This window comes from Zootoca vivipara, chromosome 5, assembly GCF_963506605.1.
Source record: "Zootoca vivipara chromosome 5, rZooViv1.1, whole genome shotgun sequence".
NCBI classification, from domain to species: Eukaryota; Metazoa; Chordata; class Lepidosauria; order Squamata; family Lacertidae; genus Zootoca; species Zootoca vivipara.
Genome location: NC_083280.1, coordinates 5,890,716 through 5,903,606, shown reverse-complemented (window position 1 = coordinate 5,903,606; position 12,891 = coordinate 5,890,716). Strand labels below are relative to the sequence as shown.

Genomic DNA, 12,891 nt, shown 5'->3' with positions numbered 1-12,891 from the left:
TTTTTAACACAGCCTGCCGTTAAACTGTGGAACTCGCTCCCGCAATGGTCACTAAGCTGAGTAGCTTTAAAAGAGGATTTGACAAATTCACGGCTATCAATGGCTATCAGCCCCCGTGGTGGCTCGGCCCTGCCTCTTCAGTTGGAGGCAGCAATGTTTCTGAATACCAGTGGCTGGGAACTTCAGGAGGGGAGAGGGCTCTTGTGCTCAGATCCTGCTTGCAGGCTTGCCCTGCACCTCTGGTTGGCCACGGTGAGAATTGCACATTGGACGAGGTGGGTCCCCTCTGGCCCGACGCAGCAGCCGGTCCCTCCTTGTGTTTTCATGCAAGCAGCGCTTCTCAGAAATCCTCTCTGGATAAGGCAAAGCAAGTATGGAGTTGGCTGCTAGGGCTTTGCCTCAAGGGGGAGGCACATTAATGGAATCAAATACCTCTGTGAAGACAGGGCAAGACAGCTAAAATTGGGAATTGAGCTTTTGATAAGGCATTTAAATAGAGTTCACTTCCAGGAGAATAGAGGGGTTTGGTCTGTAAATGATCCGAGAAGCTATTAACAGACTCTTTGCTCTCGGCGCGGCTCTCCTCTTCATGTTTGTGCTGCTAAGGTAGCATTGGGGACTCTCTTGCAGCAAGGTGTGTAATTTTAGGAGGGGAAACTAAATTTTTGCACAATTCTTCGGTGACGGGGTCTTAAAAAATAGGTTTTTGGGTGTGAGGAATTCAGGTCTGCTGTTACTTTTGTGATTAGACATTTAGCTAGGTAAGTCTACATTTAATGAAGAAGCCCCTAAAATGCTCTTGGAAAACCAAATAATTTTACTTTTGCCTTCAGAAAATGTTACAGTAGCTAATGTTAAATGCTACTACCACTACTAATTAATAAAAATAAAAATCAAATATAACTGCAAGTACCTGGCAATCGTTTTACACACATTTTACTTGCCAAGCAAAACTAAATTACAGTAATGTAACCAAAATATCCTTTGAATCCCCAAATCATGTTGACGTCATGTTTGAATTCCCAAGTCATCTAGTGAGCATTTTTGGGGTATATGGGGAGATGGTTGTCAAACCTAGACCTGGAAAGTGTGTACTTCTGCTTGGATCAGTTGCTTTTTGCTGGAGGAAGCTGGAAACGGCACCGGTTGCTCTGTGGAGCAGGCAGGTCATAGAATCAAAGAATTGTAGAGTTGGAAGGGACCCCAAGAGCCATCTAGTCTAGCCCCCTGCAGTGGAGGAATCACAGCTAAAGGTTCCCTGACGGAAGGCCATCCAACCTCTGCTTAGAAACTCCCAAGGAAGTCCCTCCCACTCTCGAACAGCTCTTAACCATCAGAATGTTCTTCCTAATGTTTAGTCCAAATCTCCTTTCTTATATTTTGAATTCATCGGTTTGGGTCCTACACTCCGGAGCAGCAGAAAACAAGCTTGCTCCATCTTCCATGTGACAGCCCTTCAGATAAGGCTCTAAGGCAGGCATCCCCAAACTTCGGCCCTCCAGATGTTTTGGACTACAATTCCCATCTTCCCCGACCACTGGTCCTGTTAGCTAGGGATCATGGGAGTTGTAGGCCAAAACATCTGGAGGGCCACAGTTTGGGGATGCCTGCTCTAAGGCCACTGTCTCCAGGGGTTGATTGCAGGCTTAGCCAACCTGGAGCCTTGTTCCTGTCTGTCCTACACTGCAGGGTCCGCTGCTGACACACCCTTTCTACCTCAGAGGTGAGCCTGAGGCTGCTCCATCCATGGCACCACAGACCCCCGAGGCTCCTATTTTGAGCTTCTGAATCTCTGTGGTGCCATTGCACCTGCGGAAACAATTCTCAATCTGGAGATGTTGCTTGGCGCAGGGCTAAGCTGTGGAACTCCCCAGTTTAGGCAGCTTCAAAGAGGGATTAGACAAATTCACGGGGGAATAAAGGCTATCGACAACTGCTAGCCGTGATGGCTGCATGTTATGGGCAGGATCAGAGGCACCATGCCTCTGAAGGCCAGTTACTGGGAATTGCAGCTGGGAAAGCTGGTTTTGAATTCGTGTCTCACTTCTGGAATCTGGCTGACTCCTGTGGGGAAACAGGACAATTGATTAAATGGGACCCCTTTAACCTGATCCAGCTACAGGCTCTGTTTAACTTCTGAGTAAGTGAAAGGCTTTTAAACAAGAATCATAAGTAGCATCTGCCCAGTATACTTTATTTTATTTTAGCGTTAAGGGGGAAGGGGCAAGATGCAGGGAGTCCTTTTAAGCATCTTGTGTGAAAACAGCCTCCAAAGTGGAGAAGTGGGAGCCTTGAGCGCCCTTGTCTTTGCATTCCTCCCTCGGCTGCCAAGACAGGGCTCTCCAAGTGCTGATTTCTAAGAGGATGCTAATTGATAATTACCCAGTTTGCAAGCCCTTGTGACTAGCAGGAGCTGAAGGGCTTGGAACTGGTGTTTTCACAGTGTTTGAAGAGGGCAAAGAGGAGGAAGGGGGGGGGAGAGGTCCGCTTCCGGACAAAAGGAATCCTGGCTACAAATCCAAGTGAACGGGATATATGGCCAGGCCTCTTAGGGTTCCCTGGCAGTGGGGATTAAATTCTGCACCCCGGCAATCTGGATTCTGTGTCAAGAAAAGCTGTGGTTTGGTTGTGTAACAGGTACGTTTGCATTTGTGTGCAAAGTTTTTTTAAAAAAATGGGAAGAGTTGGAAGGTACCGCAAGGGCCATCCAGTCCACCCCCTGCAATGCAGGAATCTTTTTGCCCAATGTGGGACTGGAACCCACTAAGCTGAGATTTAAAATCTTGTGCTCTGCCGACTGTAGTATTCTGGCTCAATATAAGACAGCTTCCTAGGTCCGCATTTAACAGGTGAAACCACCACCCTTGCAATCCATTCAATGTAGGGATGTGGAACCTTCTGCCCTCCCAGTTGGACTCCAACTCCCATCAGCCCTTTCCATGTCACGGATGATGGGAGTTGTAGTCCAGCAATATCTGGAGGGCCATGGGGTCTCTATCCCTGATTAAACTGGAATGCGGATCTCACATGAACACCCTAAAGATGGCAGGTTATGAGCTGTTAAAGGGGGCATTTGAGTTTTAGGGTGTTCCCCAAGAGTGGCTATGGGGCATCCAGGTTCTCCCCACCCAGCTGTGGCACATTTTATCCCACCTCTCCTACCACTTTGGCCAATAGCCGAGTTGCCTGCTTTGGCCTCCCTAATTCTCTGGCACCACATTAACCAGCCATCCGCTCCCCCCCCCCCCTTATCACGCCTGCGTGACATTCATCCTTGCAGACAGCTCTTTAGCTCTCGCTAAGTGGGGCCTCATCCTGCCCAGGGGCTGAGCCCTTCCGAAAAGGAGTAATTGAATCAAGACCTTTCTTCCTCTCCCTCCCCCAGCCCACTCCTCTCAGTAAGAGTGACGTGGACTCAGCACCAAGGCTGGGTGGAGCCCTTTCCAGCATTGGCTAGTTCTGAGAAGCCAGAGAATATGGAGAGGAACACATCTCCCCACAATTATCAGCATTGGTGAATGGCAGCTCCCTGCTGCTGAGAGTTGACAAGCCTTTGCATTCTCTGAGTTACAAGTCAAAGAGGGTGGAGGAGAGTCTTTCATTCTTGCAGCCTCCTCCAAACGCCTTTTAAACATGCTCATTTAGCGTCCCCTTCCTTAAAGTAAACAAAAACTTGCATTACTTTTTCAAAGCTCCTGAGCACGTACAGAGTTTTCCTCCAGCACCGACCAGCTATATGTCTGGTTACCATAAACAGGCAGATAAGGGGCAACCTCTCTCTCCATCTGCAAGCATTTTAACACCTCCCTTGACACAGTCCAAAATTTATTTTGAAATCCCTTGGGGAAAGTCCACAAGTGATGGCTCCTGCGCCAGCGTGGTATAACTTCAGAAATTGTTGAGGTCCAATAATTCTTGGAGAACAGGTGGGGTCCCAGCAGAACTGAAGCGTGGCCCATCACATAGAATAATAGAATTGTAGAGTTGGAAGGGACCACAAGGGTCATCTAGTCGAACCCCCTGCATGTAGGAATCTCAACTAAAGCATCCATTCCAGATTGGCCATCCAACCTCTGCTTAAAAACGTATGAGGAAGGGGAGTCCATAGTCTTCCGAGGGAGATTGTTCTGCTGTCAGGCAGGGCGCCAGAAAGTTTCCCCCTGATGTTTAGTTGGAATCTCCTTTCTTGTAACTTGAAGCCGTTGGTTTGGGTCCAAAAATGTGTACACCAGGCAGAATATATGCAGAAATGCATATATTTGAAAGAGGATTAAACAAATCCATGGAGAAGATGCTTCTGAATCCAAGTCGCTGTGAAAAAAACCGCAGGGGAGAGGGTTCTTGCGCTCGAATCCTGCTTGCTTGTTTCCTGTGCGCCTCTGGTTGGCCACTGAGAGCAGGATGCTCAGGCTAGAAGGGCCACTGGCCTCATCCAGCAGCCTCTTCCTATGTTCTTAAGTAGCTGGGGTGGTGGGTAAAGGTAAAGGGACCCCTGACCATTAGGTCCAGTCGTGACCGACTCTGGGGTTGCAGCGCTCATCTTGTGTTATTTGCTGATGGAGCCGGCATACAGCTCCCAGGTCATGTGGCCAGCATAACAAAGCCGCTTCTGGCGAACCAGAGCAGCACACGGAAATGCCGTTTACCTTCCCGCTGTAGCGGTACCTATTTATCTACTTGCACTTTGACGTGCTTTCGAACTGCTAGGTTGGCTGGAGCTGGGACCGAGCAACGGGAACTCACCCCGTCGCGGGGATTCGAACCGCCGATCTTCTGATCGGCAAGCCCTAGGCTCTGTGGTTTAACCCACAGGGGTGGTGGGAGGTGTAGTCAAAAACACCTTCGAGAGCACCAGGTTGGTGAAAAGCCTGCCGAACGTAGGCTGAGGACCCTTTTCCAAAGTCACAGGCATGTGTGGGTTGGGGAGCTGAGCATGGCTCCCTTCCCATCCATTTAACCTCTCGGGTCCTTGCCGGGACCAGAGGGGGTTAAACTCTGTGCGCTTCGCAGAGGCTCTAATGCATGCTGCGGCTCGCTGCCAGGGCCCAGGAGAGATTCGCGTTTTATACACATCGATTACACACTTAACCACAATTTGCGTTTTTATCCCTCACCTTTTCTTCCCCTCCGAGCAGCGGCAAAAGAGGCACATCTCCCTTTTCTGGTCGTCCCCCCCCCCCATATCTCTCTCTTATACACACAAGTAAATACACACGGCCTTTGCAATTCTCATGCATTTTTTTGCGGGTCTGGCTACGCAAGAGTGGCAGAGGGCGATTAGCATTCCGGGGCTCTTTTTAAATCTCCCTAAGCAATATAGATAAGACAGCGGGTTAGATGAGAACATTTTAATTAAGCCGTAGAAAGGAGGCCCTTCGCCGGCGCCCTCGCCAGCCGGTTCGTGCGCTCTGCCAAGCACACCAACCTTCCAGGGCGGGACTGGCTGTCCCCTCCCCTCTCTGTAGGATTGATAGGCCCCTTTGGCTTCTTCTTCCCTCTCCCTGCCCACCCCAAGCTGAAATTAAAAACCAAAACTGGGATTAAAAACAACCAAACACTTTTTCTTGCTGTATCTGGCCAGTGCCAGGAAAACCTACAACTCTCTTGAGGTGTGGCAGCCATCAGCTGTCCTCATTACTCAGTGAGATTTGAGGCTACGTCTCCCAGCGGGGAGATAAACAAGCAAATTTTAGGGACTAGGTGCTGCTTTTTTTTAAAAAAAAAAACCACGCACACACATATATTTTTTTTTGTTTAAAAATTGTGTTTACATCCTGTCCTTCTGCCACAGAGCAATGGCCCCCGTTTGACTGCATTATTATTATTCCAACAGGTCTGCATGGAACATTAGGCTGTGATGGGCAATGAAATATCCCACTCAGCTTCATGGCTGAGCAGGGATTTGAACCCAGGTCTCCCTGGCCCGGAATTTTTAACTACTCAAGAAGATGTAACTCTTTAATGCATGCGGATCAATAGGAATTGCTGGCGTTTTTAGTGCCTTTATAATGAATGATACGTGCTAAGATCCCGTGGGAAAGTGGGGAATCCTATCAGAGCAGCTGCGTGGTTAAAATATAAATTGCAATGATGTGTGCGGTATTTTTTGTTGTTTCAGTAATTCAGGTCAATTGGGTGTTGCTTGGCATTTGGTTTTAAAATTTATTGCAGCCCCTTTGAACAGGGCAGATTCAATATCTGGGTATGTTTATCCTGGAGAAGAGAAGGTTAAGGGGTGATATGTTAGCCATGTTCAAATATATAAAAGGATGTCATATAGAGGAGGGAGAAAGATTGTTTTCTGCTGCTCCAGAGAAGCGGACACGCAGCAATGGATTCAAACTACAAGAAAGAAGATTCCACTTAAACATTAGGAAGAACTTCCTGACAGTAAGAGCTGTTCGGCAGTGGAATTTGCTACCAAGGAGTGTGGTGGAGTCTCCTTCTTTGGAGGTCTTTAAGCAGAGGCTTGACAGGCATATGTCAAGAATGCTTTGGGAGTGTTTCCTGCTTGGCAGGGAGTTGGACTGGATGGCCCTTGTGGTATCTTCCAACTCTATGATTCTATGATTCAATATGTAGGTGCAGAAACAGTCAGCTTTTAAAAGTTTTTGCTTGGCAAATCTTGTCAACCCAAGAATCCTACATCTAAGAAAGACCAACTCTGAGGGAATCCTTTCTTCCAGGTAAAATGTTGTCCACACCCCATCATCCAACCACAGGGCATGCTGGCTTTCATGTATGTCAAGAGATATCACTTTCCTCCCCCCTTTCTGATACAGGCACTGGACCTTTTAAAAAAGCCCTTGATAGGCAGAAATTCAATAGGAGAATCTTGCAGTGTTGGGGGGAGGTTTCGCCTGTTGCATTTCTGCTGTCTTGTAGGTGCTGAGAGGAGTCTGCGTTTCAGCTGACAGAATCTCAGCTTGGCTCCTTTCCTGAAACTAACTGATTTCAGTAGTTTTCTCCTTGCAGGTGTCATTAGATAATTAAAAAGTATGTGTTTTATTCTGTAATAGCTTCTCGGCTGAATCAGACCTCTAGCCCAGCTTTCTGCTTCCAATAAGGTCAGCCAAATACTTCTGGCAGATAAGCGGGACAGCCTGCTTACAACCCACGTTTAAACTTAGATGCTGTCCCCCCCCCCCAAACTGTCTGCTCAAAAGCATTCTCACACTGGGGTTCCTGCTGCCACTTCTCCCCCCCCCCAAAAAAATCCTTATCTGTGCCTGCTACAGTTGTGCGACAGGCAGAAATTCACCAGGTGTAGTGTTTCCTGTCACTGCATCTTCATCCTGGAGTTAGCCACATCATCTGAATTTCTGCCCATATTTTCATGTTGAAAATACCGTGCATCGTGTGTGTGTGTGTGTATTTGTGTGTTTGCCCGCATGCATGTGATATTGCAGCAAATTGCACGCAGAAGCAGCTCTGTGCAAGGAATTTCATGCATGTACAATTTGCCATGCTTAAACCTTGGAATCCACGAAGCAGCCTAAGAAAAGTGATCTGAGAGCCCTTCTACCTACTCAAGCATTTTGTGGCTGGAGATGAGTGCGTTGGACTCTCTTTAATGGCTCCCTCGGGGTGAAAGCAATTGTGTTACGTATTCATTGTCTTTAAATGTTGCTAACCAGCCGTGAGCCTTCTGGGACAGGGCAGGTTACAACCCAAATAAGATGGATTTCCTGCAACTCTCCCTCCCCCTAACGGAGGGGAGAGAAACCTGTGGACCCTTGAGGCCCTGCTGTGCTCCAACTCCTGGATAGCTCAGCTGGTTAGAGCATGGTGCTGATAATGCCAAGGTTGCAGGTTCAATCCTAGTATGGGACAGCTGAATATTCCTGCATTGTAGGGGGTTGGACTCTACAATTCTATGCTTCTGGGATTCTAACTCCCAGCCTGAACCTCCGGCTGCAGGTTCCCAAGCTGTCAGGAGCGAGCCAGCAGAAAATCACACCATGCAAGTTGCAATTGACTCTTTATTAGGAAGAACATGATCTTGGCAGAGTGCCAGGCCTAATGAGCACAGCAGCTCATCCCTGGTAGGTCTTGCCCCCACGAAGCAGTTGCTGAGACTGAAGGTCCCCACATCTCCATAGCTGCCTAAGTCCCCCTCCCCTCCAGGGTTTCACCCAAGCAATCTGAGACTGTGCCAGTCTCTCCTCTGTGCATTTCATGTCTCTCCTGGTTCTGGGATACCGGGGGGAAGGGAAGCTTGTTCCAGCAGGAGGGGGAGATACCTGGGACTCTTCACCAGCCAGACTCATCTCTGCCTCTTGGCCTTTCCTGCTTCAGCTGCTGCCTCTGATTCTGGAATTCTCTCTGGCACAGACTCTCCCAGCTCACCTAACCCTGTTGCCTCTTCAGCTTCCAACACCACTTCCTCCCAGTCTTCTCCCTCTGTCCACCCACCGTCATCCCACGACCAATCCCTGGACTCTTAGCCTTATACCCTCGGGGCTGCCCCAGCTGGTTCCTCGCACAATTCCTCTGCGTCCACCCGGTCCGTGACACCACTGGAAACTAAGTGGATCTGCCCCTCCCAAGTAATAATAATAATAATAATAATAATAATAATAATAATAATAATAATATAATATTATTTATACCCCGCCCATCTGGCTGGGTTTCCCCAGCCACTCTGGGCGGCTTCCAACAGAAAAATAAAACACAGTAATCTATTAAACATTAAAAGCCTCCCTGAACAGGACTGCCTTCAGATGTCTTCTAAAAGTCTGGTAGTTGTTTTCCTCTTTGACATCTGTTGGGAGGGCATTCCACAGGGCAGGCGCCACCACCGAGAAGGCCCTCTGCCTAGTTCCCTGCAATTTGGCTTCTCGCAATGAGGGAACCGCCAGAAGGCCCTCGGTGCTGGACCTCAGCATCCGGGCAGAATGGTGGAGGTGGAGACGCTCCTTCAGGTATACTGGACCAAGCTGACTGCTGTGCTCCTTCCCGCAGGCCCACCTTTCGGTACTTCACCTGGCACACCTGTGTGCTGGGCATCGGCGGCTGCTTCGTCATGGTCTTCCTCATCAGCCCCATCTACGCCTCGGCCAGCGTGGCCTTCATGGTGGTTCTCCTCGTGGCCCTCCATTACCTCTCCCCCAGCAGCAGCTGGGGCTACATCAGCCAGGCTCTCATTTTCCACCAGGTAAGCACGGGGTGGACCCCCCAAAAAACCAGCTCTCTACCACAGGCATTGGCGGTCGGCAGCAAGCAACACTTTCTCCTTTTTGATGCAAAATGTTTTAATCAGTGTTTTCTGGTGCTTGCGTTTGTCGGCTGCTCCTCCTGCGGGAGAACTAGCGAGGCAGAAACACGGCGGGCAATCTCTTTTCCTTGCACACACAAACACCTGGAGATGTGTTGACTAGTTTAGAGACGAGTTCTCCCTCTGGCAGCATTCAGCCCTCTCATAAATCAGGCAGGGTGGGAGGAGGAGGAGGAGGAGGAAGAAGACCCTTTCCCAGGGATTTCAAGGCAGGGGCTGCGAGCCTCATTCTTTGGCCACCCTGGCCACCCAAGGAAATTGCAGACCGCTTGAAAAGCATACATTTTCTACAAAAGAGGCAAAAAACTTTTGATTCCTGAGTATGCTAAAGCTATTCAATATTAGAAGCGCCATGTGGAAGGCAGCAATGTATTATTATTATTATTATTATTATTATTATTATTATTATTATTATGGGTTTATGGGCATTTATTTTATTTATTAAATTGTAGACCACCCTTCATCGGACGATCACAGGGTGGTTTGTTAAAAGGAAAATACAAAAAGAACCCAGCAAGCAGAACCCAGGAGCCCTCTCCCCAACCCACTGCAGCTTCCAGCAATTGGTAGCTCGTTTGCAGAACACAGGACCAGGTGGGGATCCCCCTCCATACAGATTAATTTACCTGGTTGTCCTAATAATGTTTCGAACTCGCCTCCACCCCTTCCGCAAGGGAGCTGCACGCTCTTATCTCGTATCCTTTCAGACGGGCGGCTCGTCCTTCCAGCTGGCGCCATCCCCCCCCCCCCCCGTGCTCTGCCCTTCCCTGGGATTCGTTCCCAGACCCAGCGAGTTGGGCCTGTTGCCCAGCCCTTGCCTTTTAATTTTTGTGTCATAAAACCAACACTTAACAGGGGGAAAAACCCTGTTAGCACGTAATGGAATATTCTTATTACCCAGCTGCTGTCTTGCTGGCCTGCCTTAACGAAACTCAGGCCCTCAGCCAGGCCTGGTGAGTGGGGTTTGTTGTGTTTTAGCAGGTTCTGAGCACCTAAAACCCACAGCATTAGTATAGGAGGTTCAGACCTTCCAATTTGCAAAGTTGATTCATTTATTTATTGCGGGGTTTCCCAAACTTTGGGACTCCAGCTGTTTTTGGACTGCAGTTCCCATCAACCCTGATCACTGGTTCTGCTAGCTAGGGATGATGGGAGTTGTAGTCCAACAACAGCTAGAGCCCCAAGTTTCGGAAACCCTGTTTATTGCATTTGCATCCCACCTTCCCTCTCAGGGGCTCAAGGCGGCATACGTAGTTCTCCTCCTCATTTTACCCTCACAAGAACCTGTGAGGTAGGGTAGGCCAAAAGTGAGTGACTGGCCCATGGTCAACCAGGGAGCTTCATGGCCGAGTCAGGATTTGAACCCTGGTCTCCCCGGTCCTAGTCCAACACTCTAATTACAGTCATACCTCTAGTTATGTTTGCTGCGGGTTGCATACATCACAGTATACGAACTTGCCAAACTCGGAAGTGCCGGAACCGTTTACTTCCGGGTTCGGCGATTCGCACATGCGCAGACGTGCTGAATGACGTCACACGCATGCGCAGAAGCGCCAAATCACGCGGCGATCATGCACAGATTCGGCGCTTCAGGTTGAGTACTGCTCTGGATGCGAACGGGGCTCCGGAACGGATCCCATTCGCATCCAGAGGTCCTACTAAATACACTGTTTCTAGCTTCCCACCGACCCACCTCAAATGCTTGCATCTGAAGTGTTTGCTCGGATGCTAATAAAGCACATATGTGGGGCTGCAACATGTTGGAAGAGCTTCAGATACATTATTTCAGCACAACAGCTCTGTACGGCAGGCCAGTGGTGGTGTCCCCCGTGTTGCAGATGGTGGAGCTGTGGGTGAGAGTCGGTGAATTCATGGCCAGGGCGAGATCTGGAGACTTGAGCTAACTTCCTTGTAGCTTCACTCTCACAAATCGCTGGCTTGACCTGGAGTGTGCTTTGGTTACTTCCTCCCTTGCAAGGAGCAAAGCAGGTCGTGGCACGGCATTCCAGCGGGGCACACCCCCCTCTGTGTTTCCTGTTTCCTGTTTTCTGCTCAGCCCCTTCCTGCTCCCGGGGCTAAACAAAAGCTGAACAAGAACTTCTGCAGGCATCGGAGCTGCGCTACTGCCTCTTGACACGCACATTTGGCTGAAATGCAGCCACTTCTGGGGTGCAGCGCTACTAATCCATGCTGAGCACACAGAGTCCTTACCAGGAAACAAGGGCAATCTCCAGCAAGCGGTTTGGGGCAGTGTTCAAAATCCCCCAGGTGTCGGGCACATTTTGCTACTGGCACGGGCCCATTTGCCACTATGTGGAGATTTCTGGGCGCCAGGTTGGCGACTGATGTCTCCCTCAAGTTAGCCGAATCACACACAGTCCTCCATCATCACATCAAGGAAAGTTAGTGCAGGGCTGAGTACAGATACATTTGACACTGCCGAAGCCTTTCCCCAATTTAAAAACCTCTGCTGTAGTCCACAATTAACACCATTTCCATTCCTGCTATTTGTTTCTCCTTCTTGGATACTGGGACAAGTGAATTGTTGCAAGAGCAAGCTACCGTCAAGCAATGTTGCTGAGATCGTAGAATTGTAGAATTGCAGTGTTGGAAGGGGACCCAAGGGTCATCTAGTCCAACCCCCCAGTGAATAGACGTTTAAGGTGCCATTTGGCGCCTAGCTTATACACCTGAGTTTCTAACACCGGTTTGGGGACACCAGTGTGGAGGGCAGAGGAACCTGGCCACAGCCCCGCAACATTTGCAGGCGGGGAAATGTTGGCGTGTTAGCTAGGGCTGCCAACGCCTCTGCAGACATCCGTCTGGCTTTGAGATGTCTTGGCAGATCGATGGGAGTAAGGAAGGCCCATGCAGGGGGATAAAAGCAGGCGTCAAAAACGCCACCTTCCTCTTCTCCTTACTCCCCTCTCCCAACTCCCCAACCTTTTATTCCTGGCCCTGGCACGCAGAGACTTTGGCAGGGAGCCAACACCACAGATTGTGCGCAGAAGGGGGGGGGAGGAGGGAAGGAAGGAATGATGTCGTCCTCCTCTGCGGTGCGTCTGGGGTAATAACATTTACTCACCAGGGTGATGTTACCCCGTCGGACGCTGATCAAATGCACTTGTCCCCAGTAGTGAAGACAAATGGCGGCAGCTGAAGAGGTAAATTCATTAGCTTGCCCTGAGCTCTGACTTGTCTGGATGACATGTTTGCTCGCTTGCGTACACACACACACACACACACACACACACACACACACACACACACAGCAAGGAAGGAAGCTAGCGGCTGAAGCAGATGATGAAGGAAGCGAAAGCGAGGGCTGGTTTTTCTCGGCCAAGAAGACACCTTGATCAGGGGCAGCTCAAAGACCAGGGCTGGAGCAGACAGACATCCCATCAGACATAAGAAGAGCCTGCTGGATCTGGCCCGTGGCCCATCTAGACTGGCATCCTGACCTCACAACTTCACTCCTCCTCTGGTCTCCAGCAACTGGGATTCAGAAGCATCACGGCAGAAGAGCAGAGCCATTGTGGCCAGGAGCCATCGACAGCCTTCCTCTCCACTTTCCATTTCACGTTTAATTTGTATACCGCCTCTCTATACCGCTC

The 12,891-nt window shown here is 49.5% G+C and overlaps 1 protein-coding gene across 2 annotated transcripts in view; it reads left to right on the top strand.

Moving 5' to 3' along the window:
• LOC118093583 (solute carrier family 12 member 9) overlaps window positions 1–12,891 on the top strand; it is an 88,047-nt gene that overhangs the window by 61,988 nt on the left and 13,168 nt on the right. For both annotated transcript variants that reach the window (XM_035132993.2, XM_035132991.2), the window contains one exon: window positions 8,965–9,157. In XM_035132993.2, coding sequence (XP_034988884.1) covers window positions 8,965–9,157 — 193 coding nt within the window. The remainder of the gene's footprint in view (window positions 1–8,964; window positions 9,158–12,891) is intronic.